This window comes from Cyprinus carpio, chromosome A25, assembly GCF_018340385.1.
Source record: "Cyprinus carpio isolate SPL01 chromosome A25, ASM1834038v1, whole genome shotgun sequence".
Classification (NCBI taxonomy): Eukaryota; Metazoa; Chordata; class Actinopteri; order Cypriniformes; family Cyprinidae; genus Cyprinus; species Cyprinus carpio.
In genome coordinates, this window is record NC_056596.1 from 4,800,106 (window position 1) to 4,827,482 (window position 27,377).

Below are 27,377 nucleotides of genomic sequence, written 5' to 3' on the forward strand. Positions count from 1 at the left end.
TCAAGGTTGTAGTAGGCTCTGTGGTAGCTTTTTGATGGTGAGGGGTAGATTCTGTTGTTGTAGTAGGCTTTGTGGGTAGCTTTGTGGGTGCAGGGTGATGCCCCGAGGGATTCTGTTGTCGTAGTAGGCTTTGGTGGTAGTTGACGGTGTAGGTGATGGGTATATTCTGTTGTTGTAGAGGCAGGCTTTGTGGTAGCTGATGGTGAGGTGATGTGGTATATCTCTGTTGTTGTTCAGGTAAATGATGTGGTAGATTCCTTGGTTGTTATAGTAGGCTTTGTGGTAGTTATTGGTAAGTGGTCGTGAGACTCTGTAGTTGTGTAGGTTTTGTGGTAGCTGTCAACAGTAGGTGATGCTGTGGTAGATCTGTTGTTGTAGTAGGCTCTGTGGTAGCTGTCGGGGTGCAGGGGGTAGATCTCGGGCTGTTGTAGTAGGCTTTGTGGTAGTTGATGGTAGGTGATGTGGTAGATCTTGGGTTGTTGTAGTAGGCTTTGTGGAAGTTGATGGTAGGTGATGTGGTATATTCTGTTGTTGCTGATGTAAATGATGTGGTAGATTCTGCTGTTGCAGTAGGTTTTGTGGTAGGTCAGTGTAGGTGTGATGTGGTAGGATCTCTCTGTTGTTGTAGTAGGCTTGTGGTAGTTGATGGTGTAGGGGTAGATTCTGCTGTTGCATTAGGCTCTCTGTGGTAGCTGATGGTGTAGGGTAGTTTCGGGTTGTTGTAGTAAGTTTTGTGGTCGTGGATCGTGTAGGTGGGATGTGGTATATTCTGTTGCTGCAGCTTTGTGGTAGTTGTTGGGTGAGGGGTAGATTCGGCTGCTGTAGTAGGTTTTGGTGGTAGTGGACGGTTTAGGTGATGTGCTATATTCTGTTGTTGTAGGCTTTGTGGTAGCTGATGGAGTAGGGGTAGATCTCTGTTGTTGTAGTAGGCTTGTGGTAGTTGATGGTGAAGGATGTGGTAGATTCTGTTGTTGTAGTAGGCTTTGTGGGAGAAGTTGATGTAGGTGATGTGGCATACTCTGTTGTTTTGCAGGATCTGCAGTGTAAACAGTTCTCCACACAGATCCATTTTTCTCATCAAAAATCTTGTTACTGGACATTTTGATAACATCCTAAACACACACACACACACACACATATACACACACACACACACACACACACACACACACACACACACACACACACACACACACACACACAAACAAACCCATCAAAAATCTGTTAAGGCATAATAATGGAACAACACTTCAAAAAATATGTATTTACAACAGGATCTGTATTTCTAAGGGTTTAAATAGTAAGATTTGAAATGAGACAATAAAGTCTTTGTGCATCAAACCCATTCCCTTTACTGATGAAAAATAAATAAAGGCTGCATTCATTTGATCAAAAAATACAGAAAAACAGCGACATTGTGAAATATTACTACAATTTAAAATAATAGGTTTCTGCTTTTAGTATCCTTTAAAATACTATTTGTGATGCAAAGCTGAATTTCAGTAGTAATTACTCTAGTCTTCAGTGCCACATGATCCTTCAGAAATCATTCTAATATGCTGATATATTGTTTCAATTTTGGATAATGCTGTTTAATATATATATATATATATATATATATATATATATATATATATATATATATGTTTTTTTTGCAACCTGTGATAAGTCTGTTTTATTGTCTGAGATTCACTGGATGAACAAAAAAGTTAAAAAAAGATCAGCATTTATTCAAAATAGATGAATATAAGTCTTTACATTTCAAGTGTTTTTACAATATTCTCAAAGGAAATAAACATTAGACCGAAAAGATGCTGGTACAATTACTTCGACTTTACTGGGAAAATGTCTGATAAATAATCATTGAAGTAAAAATTAAACATTCTTAACTGTTTCAGCAATTAGGTGCAATGTTTTTACAACAAAATAATACAAATGTATTGTATTACTTTCCAAGAAAGTTTTTTTCAACCATTTCTAATCCTAGTTTAGCATATACCAAAGGCCTAGAAATATCCAGTGTGTGCACACTAATCTTAAAAAAGAAGAAACAGAAAAAGCACACAGTAAAAAATGAATGAGAGCTCACCTCCAGGTTGGGTAAAATGTTATTGCAGGTAGCATTAGGGTTAAGCACAGGTTTTGTAGCAGTATATGACAAGACTGTAATGCCATATACAGTCTTTCTTTTATTGTAGTATTCACAGTACCACAGCTGACATGGAAACATGGATATAAGTATGAACATATAGAAGCAAACTAAATGAAATACAACAAACTACAGTACACTGTTAAAGAAGGGAAATCACTTCAAGCATTTATCAGGCAATCAATTCATCTCACATTATCCACACTGATTCAGAATCTGCATTAAAATCACATTGAAAGACTACAGATTAAACATATGCACTAGAATCTGAAAATGCTTACGGCACATTTCAGGTGTTCTCCAGTTCACAAACACCTGCCTTATTGCAGGCTTGAGCATAAGCTGCAACAGCTGTACAGAAGCACTCCACACCCCACCTGCATCACACATGCACATGAGTCGGCCACACAAAGCATTTAATATGGGTTTGGATCCACCTGGGAACAAGCATTTTATCCTTAAAAAATATATTGGATTCTTGTATACCACATTATAAGGAACTTATAATTATTTATTGAAACGTTTTTCATCTGTACCGTGTTATGGCATTTTTGGAATGTAACTCCCTTTATGATGCCACATTGTACGCTTTGCAGTTAAATGCCTAGAGCATTTTCGCTAAAGCATGGGTTAAAGTCTGCTTTATCAAGACATTGGCTTGCCACTTCCAGCTGTCAACAAACTCAATTTTATTTAGTCAGCAAATTTCCCTGAGTGTAAGCCATTTTGCATTTTCATTGAAATTTCCGAGAGGCCACAAACATCTCCCCTGTGAAAACAACAAGGCACAGAGGTTGCACTCCAAAAAATTTACTGTGAGGGACTGTTGAAATTGTCTCGAAGTGGCACACAAAATGAAAAATCATGACTTCCAACTCACCATGCTGAGGTTGCAGAATGATGTATAACAATGTGGTTTTGTGTTTCCACATAATTGTCAGTCCAATGTCAGTATCACCGACAAGGTACATACCAATGTTACTCACAGTACCTGATCTCTGACCACTTCATTGTAAGTGGCTGTTATGGTCCCACTGTGAAAGCAGCAACCGAGTTCCCTGTGTGTGAGAGAGAAGTTACAAAAAAAAAAAAAAAATATGTGAAAAATTATATTGATACTGTAAGATATTGTATGAAACAGCCCCATTTCACAGCCCAACACAAGCCAAGTTCGCAAACATATCTAGTGGAGTTCATAGCACAAATCTATATTACAGCCAGTGACTGATTTTCACTCTGTATCTCTTTCAAAATGTTGATAAAAATAGGGGAAATTCTTTTATTTATCTTTTCGACTAAATTGACAGGTACTGGAACACCTCATGAAAGGCTTCTTATGACTCTTTTCAAACATATTTTATTTTACTCTGGAGTGTACCACACAAAGTATTGAATGTTCTTACAAATGTTAAAACATATAGCATGAGACCTACACCTGTGTACCTTACCCCAAAAGGATCCTGGACAACCTTTGAACATGGGTTCCTGTTGTTCCACAAGGCATATTCTCAGCTATTACGCGAAATTGCCAGTTTTATTTCCACACTTGTTCTGCAAAACAAGAGAATTTGACTTGTTGGCTCCTGAATGAAGATGTTTATCTGTCATTTTATTTAAATAAAGCTCTGATCTTAATTGCTATTGTGTCCACCCATAGCACATACCTGAACAGCAATATAACTGCAGTCTCCTGAATCCAAATATTTGGTGATCAAAAGTTCTGTAATGTCCACAAGCAGTATATGGTATATGCCTGACACTTACTAGATAAGTACAATTCCATTTTCCTGTTGGCAAGTGCTGTAAATATAGAGGAAGACTCAAATCTTGTGTGGCTCTTAAGCTCACACTATAGATTGTTACAAGTTAACTAGTGTATTTCCTCGCTTGTTTAGGGGTTTTATGGTAAAGCACCTCTTAACATGGCAATGTAAATGGCCGCTACTATGCAGGCTATAGTAATCGTGAACTAGAAATAAAAACTAAAAAATAAAACAATTAAAAATGAAATAAACATTAGCTTAATTAAAATATATAACAATAAAAAAAGAAATATTAATAATTATTTGTATAGTTAAAAGAAATAAAAAATAAAATAAAACCTATACAGACATAAAGCTACTAAAATGACGAAAGCAAACTCAGAAGTACTAAAATGTTAACACAAATTAAATGAAAAATGGCAAAATATACAAATAAAAACTAAATCTTACAGTTTAATAGTTAAATATAATAGCTCATTAATGATACTTAAATAACACACACCAATCATTGCAACTATGGTTATCGCCGGTTCTTCAACTCTCCATTGTGTGTACATGGGCAGTTATCCGGGTTTAACACAATTTCCCCGCCATCATCCAATAGACCTGAAGGACACTGGCAGCCAGACTGACAGTCAAGGAGAACCGGAAAGAAGGGGGAAATCATTATGTATATATACAAACAAAACCTTGTCATGCATACAAGCAAGACCATCAGCAAATCTAGTTTATAGACTCTAGGAAAGAAAAAGAGATATTGGAAAACACTAGACTCACACAGTCAACGCTCTGCTGCAAACAAGTCTCTTTGCACACTCCAACCATGTTCATTTGGGCCTCGCTGTACTGCAGCTGAAGAAAAACCTCGGAGAGGAGCATCCCCTGGAAAAGATATCGACAAAGATGCTGTAATTTAAATATAGTTTCTGATATAAAAACGCATTATTATAAGACTTTTACAACAGAGGTTGATTGCTGGTTAGCTAAAAACCTTGGTTAGCCAGCAAATTTCAATATCAGTTTTGACAAGAATTTAATTTAACTGAATTTATTTCTAACATAAATTTTCACAAGATAACCTCTATAAGCAAACTTATTTTAACCTAATGCAGTATATGAAAGCACTTTTCATACCATAAATTTGGGGTTTCAAGGAATAACATTGAATTTTCCTTTCAATGCTAAACGCCAGACAGAGAAATAAGATCAAATTGTATATTCAGTTCATAGACTTTAAAAAATTTTGTATCACTCATTGGACTAATACTAGAATATTATCATTCACTACCAATGTTCATCCCTACGATGACAGACTTGCCGGGATAAATTTTCTGTTCGCTGTGGAAACATGGACATTTTTCTATAGGTACAACACAGTCCATTCCTCATCTTGGTAGAGTCCATCTGGACATGCACATCCATAAACAGGCAAAAAGTTAACACGGCAGCTTTACGCTGAGAGGCTTGGTGAGACAGACAGGTATCGGCCGACAGCCTCTGGCAGCTGGTATGAGTAGCCCCATGCAGGCCGGGCAATTCTCTGCATACTTCTGCAGGGACCAGTTTGAAAGGAATGTGTTGTAAAAAGCCATAGCAAAAATTACAAAAAGCATCCCTTTAATATTCTAGTTTAGATAAGGGATTTCATGCTTTCTTTTTCTGGCAAATACACCCAAATATGTCGATCCTACCCAAAATATGTAAAGGCTATATATTTTCTATATAGAGTGTGAACAATGACCAATGATCAACCGGACTTTACAAGACTATACTATGAGCAAGACAACAGAGAGATAATTTAATTAAGCTGCTATTTCCAAATATTTTGGTTGTTTTGAGAGATTTATGTAAAGTCATGTTCTCTCAATATGACTCCAGGAGCGAGCCTGATGAGAACTTGATTCAAAAGCTGGGACACTGTACAAACTGTGAGTAAAAAAGAACAGGAATGATTTACAAATCTCATAAACATATTTTATTCACAATAAAATGGTGATAAAATATATCAAATATTTATGCTTTTATGACATTTTGAAATGTCATGCCAACATTGGCTCATTTTGGATTTCCTGAGAGCTATACACACATTCCAAAAAAAGCTGGGGATTGATAGCAATAAGAGGTCGAAAAGCAAAATGTACATATAAGGAATGTTGGAGACCACCCCGCAACTTATTAGGTCAATCTCTGGCAACATGATTGGGAATAAAAAGAGCCTCTCAGAGTGGCAGTGTCTCAGAATTCAAGATGGGCAGAGGATCACCACTCCAATGCTATGGCTTACAAAAAATGGTGGAGCAATATCAGAAAGAGTTTCTGTAGAAAATGTAAAAAGAGTTTGGGGCACCACCACCCACAGTGCATAATATCATCCAAAGATTCAGAGAATCTGAACACCCTGTGTGTAAGGGTCAAGGTCAAAACTACACTGGGTGCCCGTGGATCTTCGGGCCCCTTAGAGAGCACTGCATCACATACAGGAATGCTACATTCATTATCATCACAACATGTAATTCAGGAATACTCTCCAAAAACATTAATGCGGAACACAATCCACCGTACATTCACTGCAGGCTAAAACTCTATAGGTCAAAAAAGCAACACATCTAAACACGATCCAGAAGCGCAGGCATTTTCTCTGGGCTAAGGATCATTTAAAATTGACTGAGGCAAAGTGGAAAAACTGTTCTGTGGTCAGACAACCAAACTTGGAAGTCTTTAAAACTGGGACGCCATGTCATCCCAACTAAAGAGGACAAGGACAACCCATCTCTGATGGTATAGTTGCATGAGTGCTATGCATGGGCAGCTTACATCTGGAAGGCACCATCAATGCTGAAAGGGCATCCAAGTTCTAGAAACAACATATGCTCCCCATCTAGATTGCCCTTTCTCAGGGAAGACCCTGTGCATTTTCCAAATACCATGACAACACCAGGCCACATACTGCAACACTACAACATCATGGCTGGCAAGAGGAAGAAGTGATCCCGGTACTGAAATGGCCAGCCTGCAGTCCATTCCCACCCATAGAAAACTTCTTTGGCGATCATAAAGAGTGAAGATGCAACAAAGCAAGGCATCCTAAGGAGTTGGAGCAACTAGAAGCCTGTAGAGACAAGAATGTACAACATTCCTATTCCTAAACTTGAGTAACTTGTCTCTTCAGTCCCCTATGATGTACATCTGTTATAAAAAGAAGAGGGATCCCTACACAGTGGTAAACATGGTATTGTCCTAACTTAAAATGTACGATGCCATGAAATGTAAAATCAACTATTTTTCCCTTTAAATGATACATTTTTCAGTTTCTAAACATTTGATATGTCATCTATGTTATATTCTGAATAAAATATTAAAATTAAACTGGCATCATTGCATCTCTGTTTTTATTCACACACTTGTACAGTGTCCCAACTTTTTGGAATCAGTTTTGTACACGCGAACTATCAAGCTGCACTATTGGTCTATCTCTACTTACTGCAAACAATTTTCCAGCCTTGAAGGAATATTCCTTCAGCTGCACAGGCCCATGCATGAGGAAACACAGCACACAGACAGTCCCTCAATCTTCTCTACAGGTACAGCTGGAGTATTCTACCCTGAAAGCACATAAACATGGTGAGTCACTGCATGTTGTATTGGGATAAAAACTACAGATTTGGGGATATTTGATCTAATTGTTTCTTTTTTATCATTATTCATTTTATTTATTTTTTATTAGAATGTAAGCAAACGCGAGTTTGAACACTTCTAAGGGTCATTCTAATTGTTAATATTTACTATAATTAAAACAATTTCATTTATTTTCAAAGCAATGAAATAAAGCTGAAAAAAAGCAACGCATAAATGGCAGATATGCACAATAATTAGTAATTCCATGAAAACAACAAACAAATAAAGCGAAATAGGAAGTGATTTAATAAAAATGTAATAAAAATGACTAAAGTAATACCTACAAAATAATTTAAATCTGGAAAATAAATCTGGAAATAAAATAAAAAGCTAATTTAAAATTTTAATAAATACTATAATAGCATATAATAGCAATTTGTAAAAATGCCTGGAAAACATAATTTTTAAACAAGCTTTAACAAAGTCCCCTTACGCCACCACACGGCTTGCATTTATTCGGACCAAAAATACAGTAAAAGCAGTAATATTGTGAAATATTATTACACCTGAAACAACTATTTATTTAAATTCTTTAAAACGTAATTTTATTCCTGTGGATGCAAAGCTGAAATTGTCAGCATCACAATTCAGCGGTTTAGTAATGTGGGTACTTCGAGGGGCAGCCATGGATCGTTAGAAAGTTGGATTTCCGTAAACCAAGGTTGCACGAGTCTAAGATCTGGCAGGGTCTAGTTGGTGGGGAGGAATAACCCCTTGAGGCGCACACACTGAACCCCCCAACTGCTCCCCCTCGCGAGCAATGTGGCTGCCCACTGTTCTGTGTGTGTGTGTTCACTACTCTGTGTGTGTGCACTTGATGTTTTCAAATGCATTTTATATGGGTCACTATATTGTCATATCGTCACCCATTAAAAATCTCTATTATAACATTGATTCAATGCCTTTAATTATTATTTGTTTACCAAATATTAATAATGAGCCTGGCTTATTAAAATGTTAAAACAATTTTTGCTGCTCAATATATTTTGTGGAATTTTTTTTTCAGGATCATGAATGAAATAGAAAAGAGCAAAGGGAACTTTAGCTTGCATCACAGGAAGGTGCTATATTGTAAAAATATATTTACAATAGGAAAACAGTTATTTTAAATTGTAAATACTATTTCAATAATATTAGAGTTTTAACAATATTTTGAGCACACATAAATGCAGCTTTCTATGAGCATAAGAGACTTGTAATGTTTCAAAATACTACAAGTAATGAACTAATACTTAAATAAAACTTGCTTCTTAATTGCAAAGTAAAATGCTACTTGTCTCTCTATATATCTGCCATTGTTTCAGACTCACTTAGTAGTAGCCAGTTCTGGACATTATGTGATTAAAAGGGTTCTTCTCTTTGGCCCTTTCATCTTGAACACCAGTTCTCAATGAAGGGTACTGGGGTGCCATTGATAAAACCACAGAAAAAAAGCTAAATCTAATGTAATAAATAAAATGCATTAAATCAGTTATGGTATGGAGTTCCCTGATTGCTACCTGTTCGACATTATCCCAAAAATGAATTTGCACTCTAAACCCTTCCGTGAGATGTATAAAACAATACAAATACAAAATTGAAAAAACTGTCCACCATGACTTTACATACACTATTTGAAGCAAACAGTCTCACCGCTTGTCACTTCTGTAGGAACAGGGGTCACCCATTCTCAAACGGCTTCCCAAGCAATTGGAGAGGGCTCCTTCCCAGGGCGCTTTCTAAGTAAAAAAGAAACCCGTTTGCACTTCCACCTGAACACTTGAGGGGTCTTCGATCATCAAACAGCACTTTTGTTAAAATTTCCCACAGATACCTGTATAAAGAAACAACCACACATCAATGGTATTATTTTGATAAATTCCACTATATAATTCAGATGTTTTTTTTTTTATGGTTTTGAAGACAAAGGACTCACCACAGCCTTGCTTCAAAAAAGTTTCTGGTCCACAGTGATGTACACCTGCATAAGAGTACCAGCTGAACTCTGCACCTGCAGCCCAAAAGGTGGTCTGAAGTACGATGTGAAATCACATCGCTTGAAATAATCGTGGAAGTCAGCTGAGAATAAAAGAGCCATATTCAACTTCTAAGCTCTAAACACAGAAAAGAAATGAAAGAGTTTCTTCTCCCTCACCTGTCGTGGGTAAGGAAGTGGAAAACTCTGCATTGTGTTGTAAAATCATTCCTGTGTCTACTTTTAATAATCAGGAGTAAATAAATAACACCACACTGTGTTATTTATTTTGCACAAGCTACACTACTGTTCTAAACATTTGTACTAGGATTTTTTTTTTTTCTTTTAAAAGAAATGATTATAATTATTAACCAAGGACACACTACATTGATTAAAAAGTGACAGTAGAGTAATTTTTTATGTTTAAAAAGATTTCTATTTCCAAATGAATGCTGTTTTTTTTCTTACTTTCAATTCATCAAAATTGTACACTTAAATAGTACAACTTTTTTTTTTCTTAACATTTTAAGCAGCAAATCACATAAAGAATGATTTAAATAAATTTTCTATATATTCAAATATATTAAATAGAAATACCAGACATTTTAAATTGTAACAATATTTCACAAGCTATGGTTTTACTCTCTCTCTCTCTCTCTCTCTCACTCTATATATATATATATAGATATAGATATGATATAGATATATATTACTGACCCCTAAATGTCTGAATTGTAATGTAATATGTACATATCATTACTTCCTTTTAATTTGTTTTTAAAACATCTGATTTCTATGTAACCAAGTATACAAAATGCAGTGCTTGCTACAAAGAGGTGTATTAATAACATTTTTCTTTGTCAAGCATCAAACAACATTGGGCTAACAGGATTTGCAAACAGTGTCATTTTTCCAGGCCAACAAGGGAACAATACATCAACATGTTGGAACTTTGGACTTCACAGTCCTACAAAACACAAATGCATATTAAGCACTTACATATTCCTAAAGGCATGATACAAACAAATAAACCTGTCATGCCCAACAATTAAATGAGTGAAGTTAGTAACTAAAACACTCTATTTTAGAAAGCACATACACAGTCCCCATGGAAAGTGAATTTTCCCATCAAAGGTATGGGAAGGCATCCTTCCTCTATAAAGCACACAGGCCAGGGCGGGGAACACTTATACAGATCCATTCTCCTCCATTCTTACATACACTGAATTACACAAAACAATGACAAACAGACACCGTGTAAAACTACAGGATGGCACAGTAATATAATAGAGTGGAAGGTGTTTTAGTTGAAGTGCTTTTTTCCAATTAAAGACATGAAAAGCTGAAAAGGAGAATAGAGGAAATCTGTTTTATTAATATCTCGCTATGTTTGTGGAGAATCTGTCCTGGCATGTAGATGCCTTCATGCTACACTGACACTCCCCCCTTCCACCTCAATGCAGCCCTTGTTTGAGATTTCATCAAACACAGTTCCTATAACACATTTAACACATCTATAACCACATACACACACATCATGGTAACACTTTATAAGAATGTTCAATTGTAAGTCATTTATAATTGATTAGTTAATGATGAACTAATCTTTTTCAAAATGTTCATAAGCAGTTAATAAGTGATATGCTAACAATTTGTGTATGTTTTGTTAACTGATTTACAAGTCATTTACAAGTGATTAGTTATCATTTACAAAACATGACTATGCATTCATAGATTAATAAGTGATATGTTAATATTTTTATCTATGTTTTATAGATTAAGTTATAAATAATTTACAACTGATTAGATAATTAACTAATCATTTACAAAACATGACTATACATTCACAAATGATTATTAAGTAATATGCTAACGATTTACAAATTCTCGTAAGTTATCTTAAAAAATAGCATAATAAAATAATCAAACAAATCCTTAGTAAAAGGTTAATACACTGAAAAAAGATACAAAATTGTTTTTAAGGAAAGTGGTTGCAAACAATATATTTTAGCTGCACTTAAATAAACAAAATGTTGAAAGTTAGTCAACTAAATTTGTTTATTTAAATGTAGCTAAAATAAATTGATTGCAACCACTTATCTTAATTTTTTCAGTAAATTCAATGAATATTTTTTCAGTATAGTTACTAGCTAAGTTACTTTTTCATAAATTATTAATAATTTATAAATCATTGAAATGTCAGCATTGTACTATTATCTCACAGCGTTAAAAATACTCCATGTGTCAGAGAAGACATCTGTCTACACCCTCACCAGTCAGCCCTTACATTGCAGTACACACTACAAAGTATTCGCCAAAAACCTGGGTTGTGTAACGTGATGAATAAACTTTCATTTTACAACACTTTCTGCATCCTCTTAATCTAGCGGTAAATTATTTGTAAATGTTTCTACAAACCTGCCGGTTACAGGAAGGCTAGTGTGTAAAACACTGGGGGGAAAGATCTATGAATGATGAGCAAAACATACACAAGTGATGAGTAGTTTACACCTCGATTAGGATGCAGTAAGTGTTGTAAATGATTTATTCATATGTTTACACAACAGTTTTTGAATACTTTAGAAAATGCAATATAAGGGCTGACTGTCGAGGGTGTAGACAGATGTCTTCTTCTGGACACATGGAGTATTTTCAACGCCGGGAGATAATAGTACAATGTTGACATTTCAATGATTTATAAGTGATTCATAATATATTAACTAGTAACTTATTAACTATTTACTTAGGATAAGTTTGATTATTTCATGATATGCTATTTTTTAAGATAACTTAGGACAGATTTGTAAATCAAGTTAGCATATTAATTAATCATTTGTGAACGTATAGTCATGTTTTGTACATGTACAAAAATGTAATGTAAAATGTAATTCTAATCACTTGTAAATTACTTATAACTCAATCTACAAAGCATTGATAAAAATATTAACATATCACTTATTAATCATTTCACGCGAGTTTAATTTGATTTTAGAGCCGGAACTATCTAGAAAGTACTATTCTGTATTAGGGATGGGCGATATATCGCATGTGATTGTCACGCGCTATATGTATGCACATACACACACACAGTTGCAAGAAAAAAGTAAGTGACTTATTTGCAAATTTTCTGGTTTTCTACAAATTCAAATTGATCATGTGGAAATTTACTTTGGATTCTGGCTAAGTCCGCTTGCTCCTATTTCCATTTCATCACCTTTTAAGCCATATTCTCCCTGCGTTGTCCCTGCCGTTCACTCACATCATTAACACAGCCCCTTTCAACACTGGTGGTTTTCCCTCAGCATTTAGACAGGCCTTATAACCCACTACTTAAGAAACCCCACCGTACCCATCCCTCTACAGACCATTTCCCTTCTTTCCTGTCATTGCAAACAACACTTGAACGAGCTTTTTGTGTTCCACCAGTCTCTTCTGCCTTTCTCACACAGACAACCGTCCTTGAACAGCAAACAATCTGGCTTTCAGAAGTGGACATTCAAAGCTGAGACCTGGCCTTGCTCTCAGATGTTGACGCCCTAAGGACTGGCAAGAGCGTGATTCCAAATCTTGCAATACTTTATCTTGCTGGAGTCTGTCTTGGCTGCGTTTGTGACCAAGTACGTTAATCACCAGATCCTCCCTGTCACCCTCCTTGGCAAAGGGCATCACAGGAACCGCACGCCAGGGTGGTTTGATCTTATCGTACATCAGATAGGTCCTTCAAAGGTATCTGGAGCAGGTGAGGCGTCCAAGTCACACACATCTAACTACTAGGGTTGCCTCAGGGCTCGTCTTTAGACCCTTCTCTTCTCTTCCTACATGGCATCACTAGGTGGTGTCATTCAGAAACGGGCTGTTTTCCATATCACTGCTATGCTGAATGACACTCACTCTAACCTGTAATTCCAACCTGATGATCCAACGATAGCTACGCTACATCTCTCAGCTTGTCTAACAGACATTTCTTGCGAATGAAGGACCATCCCTTCAACTCAACCTTGCCAATACAGAACAGCTTGTGGTTCCATCAAACCCATCGTTTTTCAACCAAAAAAATTTTATTTTACCATCCAGTTAGGCCGACATCAACCATAATTCCTTCAAAAACACAGCCAGAAACCCCCTTGGCAGTTATGAGTAATGATCAGCTGACTTTTCTAAACCCACATTGGCTAAAACTGCCCGGTCCTGCCAGATTTGCTTTATTCAACATCAAGAAGATCAGGCCCTTTCTTTCAGAACATGCTTTTAATGAAACTTAAATTGTTCTGTCCAGGATGGTACTATTGCTTTTCTTGGCAGGTCTTCCAGTCATTCTATCAAACCTTTAGCAATTAACTCCAAACGCAGTAGCAAGATTATATGTTTTATCAATTTGCACTGGCTACCAAGAGCATGCTCGCATTCAAGCGGGCATTAATGTTTGCTACCAAACCAACCACTGTGGCTCTCACACCCTTTACCTAAATTCATTACTTCAGACTTATGTGCCTCCTAGAAGCTTGCATTCTGCAAGGGAACCGCGCTTTATTGTTGCCATCCCAAACAGGCACAATAATCACTTTCACAGACTTTTAAATTAAATCGTTCCCTCCTTGGTGGAATGACCCTGGCCCAACTTGTCCATCATCAAGAATCAGGTAAAAACACATCTCTTCCATTCTACTATTTTAACTCCATCTTCCAACTTACTCTCTCTATCTTAATTCTATCTCTTAAAAAAAAAACCAAACATCCCCCGGCCAACAGTTGAGACTCAGTGCCCCTCGATGATATTACCCTAACACACCCGCTTGCCCCCCCTCATCCCCCCCCCCCACCACCCACTCCCCCCCCATCACTTTTCTATTAAACAAAATCAACTCACTTGAGCTCACTATAATCTTATGGTCATTCTATCCTAATTTGTTTTCTTTTTTATGTGTAGATATACATTAACAAAAGCAAAAAAGACCTCTACCAATGTAGCTTGCTCTATTCTTCTTCCTATTCTAATCTTTTACCTTTTCATTTTATTATTATTATTTTTTTTTTCTCTTCTCAGACTTTACGTTTATATATGTAAGTTTTGTTAAAACTTGCTTAGCTGTGTCCACTGCATTAATGCTAACTGAGACTTGCCTATCCAGCCCTTGGCATTCATTCGCTCCCCTTGTCTGCTGATTTTGATTGCTCCCATTGTCCTCATTTTTAAGTCGACTTTGGATAATAAACGCATACTGCTAAATGCCTCCCTAATGTGAACACGCAAATGTTAAAATCGTATGAAAATCACAAACATCTCATCATCTTCATTGTCTTTATTGAGCTCACTCAAAAAAGTAAGTGAAACACTAGGCTTCAGGTGTCACTAAATGCCATTGGAGTCAGGTGTTAGCAAACCAGAAGTCCAATCACTGAAAGTAAAATGTGTGGTGTGGTTTAGACTTATATAAACACCCAAACAGTGTCAGTGTGCTATTCACAATCAGCATTAGCTGATGTGAGCCATGCCTCGCAAAAACTAAATCTCAGAAAGACCTCTGATCAGAGTTGCTGATATGGCATGTAGCTGGAAAGATTACTCTGTAGATGTACGCATACGGCATCTGCACATAACGGTGTTCCATTGTGGACTGTGTGTCAGACAGTTAGTGGAATTTGGATTATTACTTTTTATAAAGTATCCAAATATGGATATTTACTCTTACAAAAAACGCATTGATTCACTTTCACTTCAGGAGGCCTTTATTCACTCCCCCGGACACGCTGTGTGGGACATGGTTCTATGATGCATGGATGTGCTGTATTGACTTCTTTGGAAACTACTGAAAAATAACACCCCTCTCACTTCCATTAAAAAGCTTGGAAGAGCCAGTTCATTTTGTTAATATTACTTCCAATATGGATTCGTCGTGACAGAAAGGATACACCTAGGATGCCTTGAGGGTGAGCAAATCATGGCTAAATTTATCATTTTTGGTGAACTATCCCTTTAATGTACTAATTTTGGCAGCACTAATATACAGTATATTGGTGATTGTAATGTAAAATCAACGTTCTATATGCGTGTTCTTAAGATAAATTAAATTACTATGAATTGGGGGACTGACCTTGTGCGGCAGATAGCATGCCATCGATGGGGTGTTCCTCACACAGTGCGTTTGTATCTTTGTGCATACATTGTGCCATACAGGGAAGACCGCTTTTCTAGAATGTTACCATCTTGTAGGGGCATGTCCACAGCCCCGCACCCCCCCCTGCAGTGAATACAGAAGTAAATAAGGAGTTCTTTACATCTGCCTGCTAATAATGATAAATTAAAAAAACAAGGGAAAAGTAAATGACATGCTCAAGAGAGGAATGCCTGTGACCATCCACCAAACTCAGTGTTAGTTATTACCGCAGAAGTCAGCTCTCTCCAGTTCGGCGGAGTTCCCGCCAGCGTGCTGAACACTGACGTGACTATTTTTCCCGGACAAACGTCGCCAGAGCGTTGTGCCGTTAGTTGACCGTGTCTTCCGTTTGATTCAGCAAATATCATTCAACCAGGCCTCGAATCACGGCTCCACGCGGCGGATAACCTCAGGGGTACTTGATCCTCCCGATACGCAGGAGACACACGTCATGCTATTTTTCAAAACGGCACTGCAAACCCTCACTGCCCGCCCGTGTTCGTCGAAACATGGATAATCTTTTGATTGAGACAACATTCAACCTTTACCATCCAGCAGATAACACACATCATGAAACACAATCCTTGTTAATTCTTTAAGATTTTGTCTTAGGATAGTGATTTTGCCACAATTGTTTAGTTGACAAAGCCTAAACCCCGGGCATACATGCCTTCATTCCAGACCCCCAATATCCACACTAACACACGACACAAGCTCCTCCAACACCCCTACAGAGTAACCACCTACTTCGAACTCCCACATAATTTTGTACAATTGAGTCTACCAACTTTGTGTCTTATTTCCCTACTCTCACGCACCAGGATCATCGCCAAGCACATTTGGTTTCACCCCCGTATATGGAAACGCTGATTTGCATTATTCCCATCACCTCTAGTGTCACCTTGAGCAGTTTAGTCTCGTCATTGAATATAAGAAAAGACAATGATGAGCCTCCTTATAGTGCAACACATGATCTTGAAAGATATGGCAAAATTGCAATACTGTGGGAAATACTGTAATTGAGAAATCATATGAACAAAAAAAAAGACACGTCAATTACAGGCAAACTCACCTGACCGGAATTAACCTTCTTATAGAACGCCACTGAAATCGCCAACCCACACCTCCACAGGTTCTATTTGAATATTTGGAGTCCAACTCCACCTACAACAACAACCACAGGGAAAAACCATTAACCAATAGTAAAATCATGAATTATAGATATCAACAATAAATTTAGCATGCGTAACCCGCGGATCGACGTTGTTAATTGCTGTCAACACAGGCACTTTTTCAACAAATAAATGTATATAAAAAAATAAAATATATAGAGACAAGATCATTTATAAAGTATGTCATAAGCCCTGTTTGGACTAGAGGTGGGACCAAGTCATTATTTTGAAAGTCACAAGTAAGTCACAAGTCTTTGCATTCAAGTCCCAAGTCAAGTCCCCAGTCAAGACAGCTTAGAAACTGAAAATCCAGCATATATTTCTGAATAACAAAATTTCAGCAGTGGTACTACCCTACCTAGACGAGGACGCTGATATGTAGAAATTAATTCACACATGCACATTCGCTCTCACTTAATGGATTCATATAAAATGTACTCTTTACTGTAGCAACTTTATCTATATCTGATTTAGAACGAAGCAGAAATCTGTGCCAAAATAAAAACAACCGAAAGGCCAAAAAAAACTTGATAAAAATGAGCTGTTATGGGGCAATAAGCCATGTGGGAGCACTGTGTCATTATGCCATAGCTTGGCACATACGGCACAAGGTGGTTGTCACACAGCTCCAGACGTATTTGGTTCATAAATGACGTCATCAGCGACTAGGTGTTGACTTCAACTAGACTTTCATCAAATAAAAAATCGACTTTAAAAAATCAGAAGTCTTGTTTAGAACTACTACTTGCATACACGTATCCATTATGCAAATACAATTTAAAAATTATGCAATTATATGCAATATGTACTTAGGCGCCTTATATGCAGCTCTGCCCATAATACCGACCCATTTAGCCCATATAGCACAAAAAGGACTAAACGGCCAGTTGATTTGGGTATTTAGTCCCACCTTTTAAATACCTGTACGCTTTTCTACAGTAAACATTACCAAATTCTCACTCCGTGTTTACTTAATAGGCTTAGCTATAGAGCCAGGGGTGCCCACACTTTTTTGTGTGGGGATCTGCTTTTTCAAATGAGAACCTTCAACAAGATCTACCCAAGCTGAAAAATTAAATTATAATAACATAAAATACATAAAAAGTGTAAATAAAAGCTTGTTGGGCCCAGTGCATGTATCTGATATATGCATTAATTTATTTATAAAAAAGTTCAATTTTAACATTACATTGAAAACAACACAGAACAATCGATTAGGCTACAAAATCCAGCGTGTTTACCTTATTCTGATGACTTGGCACTAAATGGAATCGGACACTTTTGGCATAATCTTGGCAGATTTTAAAAGTATAAAAATTCACTAATCTTCACAAACTTAGTCACCAAAACACATTGAGCATTCCATTGTAAACACATAGCTGTAATGTTAATTTGGACAAGTACGTCGGAATCACTACAAAGACTTAATTACATCACATGTGGGAACCAGTCCGTACGGAAACTAGAACGTTTCTACAAGCAAAGTGATGAATGTTACTGATCACTACCTTGCAAACCGCAAACGTCATAGAACAAATAACCAAAAACAATCCAAGGTATTATTTAATCCTACAGTCCGCTAGACCTCAAACACATAAAACCCGGCATCACCTAAACTAGAATAGTACCCCTATCAACAGTTTAGAAATAAGGCCTGTTCTTCACCAAGAACAATCACACAACTATTAGAAATACAATTATTAATGTACAACCTTTGACTGCGTTTTATGATCCATTTTTATGAGCTCAATACTGCTCCTAAAGAACAATACAGTGCTATACAAACTATAGGACAATAAGAACTAAGTAAACACTATGATCATCACATCACTAAACCAAACAACATGTTTAGTAGAGCCCATTCCACACTAAATTATTGAAAGAGTAGTTATCCTGTAGCCAGAAGTGCGTATTCTCAATATTGTTAAGTCATCTCTATCACTAGCGGTCATTGTTCCCAAAACCATTTAAGATGCGCTGCTATATAAGCCCTCTACATTAAGAAACACCGCGAACTAGATCCATAATGAATGTGCAACACTACAAACCCATTTTCAAATCTTCCGTTTATGATCTAAAATATTATTAAATTGGTGTGTCCACGCAAACTGTACTGCTTCCTGCAAAAAAAGACATCTATGAAAAATTTCAGTCAGGATTTCAGGCTCATCATAGCACAGAAACTGCACTACGAAAAAATTACAAAACATTACGTTGCTTCCAGCGAATCTGTATCAAGGGCAGACTCCCAATACTGGTTTTACTTGATCTTAGTGCTGTGTTCAACACAGACCATGACATACTCTTAGGATGACTACAAAATTACACTGGTCTTCAGGGGGACAGGCATTATGGTGATTAAGATTGTATTTAGCAGACCGTTACCATTTTGTCTACTTAAATGGTGAAAAATCCAAGTTAACAAATTATGGGGTGCCACAAGGATCCATGTTAGGTTGAATTACACAGGATTTCTGGGAGACGTGTGTCGTGTTCTTTAACTTTCCACCTGGAAACAAAGATACTGTGGTGCCAAACCCCCTAATAAAGAAGAGAAGCGGTCATGTTTTTAAACAGGACAGTTTTTTATTGTGGCAACATTGTCCACGCTACGAAATGTGACGCTGAAACGAAATGGTTTGATCGATTGGGGGCTGTTTGACATGTTGGTCAAATGGCCTCATGGGCTGGCCTTAGGCCAATGAAAGCCTTCCATGATTCCCAGGACCTTCAGCCCCGAAAACGTCAGTCTTTTTTAACTTGAATATTGAACATTTGAAATTTAACACAACTGAGTTTTATAGATGTAATTTCAAACAGCAAATTTTTAGTTCTGAATTCTTTGACTGCAAATATCCAATTTTTAAAAATACAGCTTCAAGTTTTCAAGATGAAGAGGAAATTCGGAACATCAAATTTTTTTTTTCCTGAAATTCAATATGCAGAAATTCAGATCGTACAGAAAGTAGATCAGAGGTAATCCACAAGGAAGAGCCAAATGATCCCCCGAAAAGTCAAAAGAAGCATTTTGGCCAATTAGTAGTTTTCTGGCATTCAGATTAAGTTGATCTACCTGATCATGAATCTCCCCGAGGTATCCTAAGTGATTCTTAAACATTTATGGTGTTATATTTGGCCTATATGTTATGTTAGCATTCTCAGCATGTGAAACCTTTATTTAAGTGGTCTCTGGTGTTTGTTTGACAAAGTATTACTTTGGTGGTGAAAGTGATTAGACATGCCACGCATGTCTACAAAAGAAGGCTAGTGAAAGCAAAAAAAACTGGACCGTAGAGCGACTTGATTATAATCAGTGATATTTCCATACACTGGATGCGGACACTAGATAACACACAGAACGTATACAAAAAGGTGTATGTTTGTAGTGTAATTTACAAACAGCTTTTAGAAGTGCTAACTTGCATTATAACCAGTGGCAACAGTGTAAAAGTAAACCCGGAGTCACGAACTTCACGTGTAAAAGTAACCCGGAGTCAGACCCACCTCTCCTGCGTCGGTGTATGCACTTCACACGCGTATGCTCACGGGTGCGAATTAAAGGGGTCATATAATGCGATTTTTATTTGTTCGCTGTATGCGTCTTATGAGTGTCATACAAGCTCTTGGTGCATAAAGAAGATCTTTAAAGTTTGCAAAGGACTAAAGTCTTCAAATCCAAAAAGAGATATTCTTTATAGCACACCAAACTTGCCACGGACAGCCACAGCCATATCACCCTGCAGCCCAAGGACTGGTTGCCCACTTGAAGCATAAGCAAGGGCTGAGCCTGGTCAGTACCGGATGGAATGGACCAGGCTCAGCCCTGCTAGCTCATTGGGCAACCAGTCTTGGGAGCAGGTTGAGCTGGTCTCCCATCCAGGTAAGACAAGGCTGCACCCTGCTTCGATTCCGTGGGCAACCATCTGGGGCTGCAGGGTCATAGGCCTGTGGCTGTAACGTGTGATGGGAGACCAGGCTCAAACCCTGCAGACCAAGACTGGTCCCAATGAAGCTAAGCGGGCTGGAGCCGGTATCACATCAGGACTGACCAGGCTCAGCCATGAGGGAGAACCTCCCGGGATAACTAGGTTGCTGTTGGAGAGGTGTTAGTGAGGACAGCAGGGGGTTGCTCACCACGTCTCTGTGTGGGGCCTAATGACCGGGTAGTGACGGGGGACACTAGTTATACCGAGGTCCTGACTCTCTGAGGTCATAAAAAATCCCATGTCACTACTCTCAAAGAAAAAAAAAAAATCACATGACAAACCTCGTAAAGTAACCTTCTAAAATCTAAACTTATAAAACTGGAGTGTTTGATAATGTCTAAATATATATTCAAATGCAAAACCTAACAAAAAAACTGGACTAGAGCTACAGGCTACATGCTGTATATTACACAGCCCATACGGGCATCTAGTGGTTAAACCATGGCATTACATATGAATATTATTTTTCTGGCCATCAATGCCTTTAATTTGACTCCTTGTCAATTCAACTCATTAAAAAACAAATTAAAAAAATTTAATCACTAAAAATAATATTTAAAAATAATATTTATTTAGTAGTTTTAAATATAATATTTATGAATTAGATGATAAACTTGTCAATTTTCTTGGGAGTGCAGTGCGTTTCTCACTACTGAATGACTGTGATATTTGAGTGATTATGTCGCGCCACATTGTCGCATCTGGTGTGGACAGCCAAATTGCTGGAATCTTGTTGCATCATGTGTAGTTACATGGTGTAATGCCTTGTACAGTGTTGCCAACTAATTTTCAGGAAAATTTTTCAGGAAGTTGCTAAAGGAAAGTCAATTTGTAAAAGTTGGTAAATGATGTTGTGATGTCATTGCGCAATGACGTCACTATGGAATCATAACGCAAAATTATGATTAATATAGATTTTATATATGCTAATTAAGATTTGTTCGTAAAATAATATAAATGCATAATATAATATTAAAATATAAATAACTGTATTTTTAAATAGCCTACAACATTTAATTACTGAACACTTTTTTTGCTAGTAAAACTACACATTCTGAACAATTATAGTTTTGCAGTTATTTGTAGTTAGTAAATATGCTACACTCAAAATAGGGCACAATCTACTATGTTAACATGAAGGAATTTTCCGTATTGATATTTCACAGTTTTTTTTTTTTTTTTTTTACCTGCATATTAAATAACGCATTATATTTTATGTTTTCGGGTAATAGGGTTACAAGAGATAATGGATAACGGATAATGTCCTGGAAAATACTAGTACCTTTTCCATTTTTCTAGATATTTTTCTTACAGTGTACCAACTGATCAACAATCACAGGTACAAGCTACAGTACTAACAAGGTGTATTATAAGTGAACAATTATTATTGAACAATTGCAAATAGCAGCTAACTTAATTCACGTGATGTGTGTACTGCTAGGCATCTTTGGTTGCCTCTTTTTGTTTAGTTTTGATGAAAAATGTGTGCATTGTTTTCGTATGAGTCACTTATCAAAAGTTGCTAAAAGATGGCAAATAAATTTTAAAAATAGCTACATTTGTTACTAGGTGCTTTAGGAAGAAATAGTTGCTAGGGTAGTCTGAAAAGTTGCTAAGTTTAGCAACACAACTGCATGATGCATTTTAACAAGTAATATACAAGCAGTGATGCATGTGCAACTAAAAGAATGTTCATAGTTCTAATCTGCTGTCTTAATATACACCGATCAGGCATAACATTATAGCCACCTTCCTAATATTGTGTTGGACCCCCTTTTGCTGCCAAAACAGCCTTGACCTGTTGAGGCATGGACTTTACTAGACCCCTGAAGGTGTGCTGTGGTATCTGACACCAAGATGTTAGCATCAGATCCTTTAAGTCCTGTAAGTTGTGAGGTGGGGCTTCCATGAATCTGACTTGTTTGTTCAGTACATCCCACAGATGCTCGACTGGATTGAGATCTGGGAATTTGGAGGCCAAGTCAACACCTCAAAGTCGTTGTTGTGCTCCTCAAACTATTCCTGAACTATTTTAGCTTTGTGGCAGGGCACATTATCCTGCTGAAAGAGGCCACAGCCACCACGGAATACCGTTTCCATGAAAGGGTGTACATGGTCTGCAACAATGCTCAGGTAGGTGGTACGTGTCAAAGTAACAACCACATGGATGGCAGGACCTAAGGTTTCCCAACAGAACATTGCACAAAGCATCACACTGCCTCTGCCGGCTTGGCTTCTTCCCATAGTGCATCCTGGTGCCATGTGTTCCCCAGGTAAGCGATGACCAGGCCATCATCTTCTATTGTTCCAGTGGTCCAGTTCTAACGCTCACGAGCCTTGGCCACCCATGACCCTGTTGCTGGTTCACCACTGTTCCTTCCTTGGACCACTTTTAATAGATACTGATCACTGCAGACTGGGAACACCCCACAAGAGCTGCAGTTTTGGAGATGCTCTGACCGAGTTGTCTAGCCATTACAATTTGGCCCTGGTCAAACTTGCCCAAATCCTTATGCTTCCTCATTTTTCCTGCTTCTAACACATCAACTTTAAGGACAAAATGTTCACTTGCTGCCTAATATATCTCACCCACTAACAGGTGCCATGATGAAGAGATAACCAGTGTTATTCACTTCACCTGTCAATGTTCATAATGTTATGCCTGATTCGGTGTACATGTAACATAATATAATTTATTCTTAATCATAATACTAGTTTCTGTTAATATTGAGGGCTTCATATGTTGCTCTGCTTCACACATTTTGTATCAGGGGGTCCCTGCTTCATGTCTCTATAACAGGTCTTTGCCCTGAAAAATATTAAAAAGACCCCTGTTATAAACCGTAATCTCTAGCTTCCGCTAACTGTTGTAAGTGTGTTCAGAAGAGAGTGGCATTCTGGTGGATGATGTAGGACGTAGGCATGGCGTAAGCTCCAGTGAGAAGTAACAAATTGAAAAGCGCAGAGTAGAGAGCAAAACAAAACACTAGTCATGATGAATTAGAAGTACAAAATAAGTATTTGTGAAGAAAAATATCAGGCACTGCACATTGACAGGGCTGTGGAACACATGCAGGACATACACATAATTCATTCCAACTTGTTCATTCATTCCTACGACTTCTACATTTGTGGCCATGGTTGATGTTTCATTAATTTGTTCCCTAGATAACCCACGGTTTAACTAAAATGAGGGAAGTCGTAAGAACGAATTCTTAATTCATGGCCATGAGATCTTTCATTTCCCACCCACATGTTTACCACAGTAAGAGATGCAAAAACAGGGATTCAAAGTGAATGACAGGAAAATAAACCAGCGAAAATAGAGGTTGAGACGGTGATGATTTGGGAAAAGAAACAATAAATATTATTAAATTCATGAAAATTTGTGACCAACTGGCAAAAACGGAAAACAAAGGCTTGAATGGCATGAATCCAAATGTCCAAATGTCACGATGTAACATTTGCCTCCTAACCAATTATTTCTCTTATAAACAAAGCTTTGTACCTCACTGTGTCATATACTCACAGAAAAATGTTTCATGTGAGCAACAGTGTGTTTTGCCGCAGCACTGCCTGGTGGAAGCGGTTCACTGACTGCTCGGCACAGCCCCACACGCCGTTACGTTTGGGATCATTTTATTTATATACATTGGGAGCAGTTGTGGCCTAATGGTTAGAGAGTCAGACTTGTAACCCAAAGGTCGTGGGTTTGAGTCTTTCCTTATTTTAAATGCCGATAAAGTCAATTGCAAACATTGCGACTGTGTTTTAAAATACAACATCAAGCACCATGAAAACATTTAAAAAGGCACATTCAGCAGTCTCCGTGACAGGATATGAAACATTGACAGGATATGAAAGTCAAATTATCCCATCTACTGCGTGCTCCCTTCATTTTATCAAATGATCATAATCACATTTATTCATTTTACAGTCCTACTACTAGCCTTATTTAGACTAAAAACCCATTTTATTCAGATGAGGAAGCTGCCGTTTTGAGTGGCATTTGCACATCTTGTCACGCCGGTGACTATGTGCCGCTGCAATAGAGGAATTTTCAGTATTAAAGTTAATGATTAATCGATTAATTGATCTTTCATTTAAACAGCGATCGATGATGAGAATGAAATATAGTGGGGTTTTTTTTGTTATTCTGTCATGTCTGCCAGCTCTTAAAATTTTTTGCATTTAGTTAGGATTCTGGCATGTCTGCCAGCTCGGAAAAGCTGAAAAAAAAGCTAGCTTTTTGAATAAGGCACCAAGTCCAAGGCAGCAATTCACATGTTTTGTGTCGACATTCCCCACAAAAGCGAGGGATGGGGTGAGCAGTGGCTCATTATCATTTAAAGAGACGTACACCAAATCAAGTCGCTGTGAACAGAGCTTTTTTTTGACAAGGTAAAAAGGTGTTGTTTTACACAACCGTTGAGGAATTTTAACTAAAGTATTTTACAGACATTTCATTTAAAACCCTAAAGAATCATACCTACTTGTGATAAAATAGGCATCCAATGTCCCCTTTAAAGCTCTAGTTTGGAACTAGAAACCTGAACACAATCTGAAGTACTGTAGTAAATGTGTGGTCATTTGCATGTAGGAATAAATCACTCACCGTGACTGCATCCTCTTTGTTCCATATGACAGTGATGCCCATTTTGTAATAGAGCCTGATGTAAATTGTGTTCTCTTCCACAAGGATCCCTGCCTCATGCAGGGGAAGCGATTTACTAAATAAAAGAAAAGATTCAAAGTAAAGCAATATTATATTTGTATCTATTTTGTGTTTTGTGTATGAGGATGTGAGCAGCACTTTAGTTCCCCAGAATCTTACTTTTCTCCATTGATCATGACCTGGCTCTTGGTCAAATTAAATGTGATGCCATTAATGGTAACCAAGACTCTGCTGATCTTTGGTGTTTTGGTTTGTCCTGTTCTGTTCACGTAAATTGAGAACAAAGAAATGGGGTCTTTGCAGTCAGACACCAGGTTATACTCGCATGTGCCTGGGAACTGATAAAAGTCCCCATCAAATGTCTTGAAGTGGAAGTTTCCCCACATGCTGCAGATGTTGTTGACATGGTCACTGGCACGAACTGGAACAAAATAAAAGAGAATGCAAACTTACATGTTCCCCTACAGTATGTTATTTATCAAGCATGGTTTTGCTTAAACTTTAAGTAATAATTTGAGGTGTTTTCGTTTATATGACATTCACATGTAATTGAGATGCATTTACAACAGTTTCAGTTGTTTTTAAGTTTTTCTTTAAGTTCGTTGTCTGCATTTTACTTTTATTTACTTGAATGTCGGTGGCACAACTGTCCTTGCCACATTTAAAAACAAAATATTGCCCTTGAGTTTAAAGTGTAGGTCCATTACACATACTAAAGCAGAAATCTGTGACTAATTTTAAGTTATAGTTTCTTTGCAAATCTTTATAAGTACATCTCATAAAGTATAATAAACATAATAATAAACATAAATAATATATTCACCTGTTTTTGCCGTTGTTGTTGGCCACATAGTCCCCATTGGAAATCCCATAAGTTCATAATCGATCATAAAGTCTTTAAACATCGAAAGACACATACAGTCATATAGTGTAGCTGATATTGTGAGTATTTCTTGCAGTAATTAATCATGTTTTTTTTTGTTTGTTTTTTTTCCTAACCTGCTTGTATCAACTGCAGCCCCGCCAGTAGGACGACCCATCTCAGCATCCACATCTGGGACATCCTCACAGTCACCATAGAGGCAACAACCATCCTCAAGAGCTAATGTGAGCTATCTGCCTAAACTTTTACTTTTATAGTGACTAACAGTTTTCATTGGAATGTTATCTATGATCAGAAGGAGGTGCCTAGTATATACATTACCATCAAATTCTAAATAAATGTTTAACATCACAAAGCTGTGTTTGAGACATTGAAACCTTGGTCAATGCATTTATCTCAATCTCAAATTAAACAAGGATGTGAGTCTTGGCAGTTGGGGTTGCACAGTAAACCATTCAATAAGTATCTATTTATCTAACCATTGCTGATTCTGGGTTAGCAGGAGAAGTCTATTTAGGCAGGGCCAGTTAGGCATTTGTAGTCCCTTCTGCACAATCTGACTTTGCTGCAAAATTCAAATCTTTCTTTGCTTATTACTTATAAAGCCTGGATGGTTTAGTACCTCAGTAGGATTTGAACGAGCTCTTGTTACATTATAGTCCTCCACGTCCGCTGCGTTCTCAAAACCCTGGCAATTTGATAATACCTATAATGGAATAACCTACCTAACATTGTTCAGGAGGCAGACACACTCTTGCAGTTTAAATCTAGATTAAAGACCTATCTCTTTAACCTGGCTTACACATAACACACTAATATGCTTCTAATATCAAAAATCCGTTAAAGGATTTTTTAGGCTGCATTTATTAGGTAAACCGGAACCGGAAACACAGTCCCATAACACCCGATGTACTTGCTACATCATTAGAAGAATGGCATCTACGCTAATATTAGTCTGTTTCTCT

At 37.3% G+C, this 27,377-nt stretch overlaps 1 protein-coding gene across 1 annotated transcript; it reads right to left on the reverse strand.

The window, feature by feature from the left end:
- On the reverse strand, positions 1 to 26,951 carry LOC122135671 (mucin-5AC-like). The gene is made up of 6 exons (XM_042715900.1): positions 26,529 to 26,951; positions 26,353 to 26,424; positions 25,689 to 25,950; positions 25,470 to 25,584; positions 16,769 to 16,860; positions 1 to 310 (listed from the first exon to the last, which is right to left on the reverse strand). The coding sequence occupies exons 1-6, from the start codon at positions 26,620 to 26,622 to the stop codon at positions 1 to 3; spliced, it is 945 nt and encodes a 314-aa protein (XP_042571834.1). The 5' UTR covers positions 26,623 to 26,951.
- Positions 26,952 to 27,377: the final 426 nt, after the last annotated feature.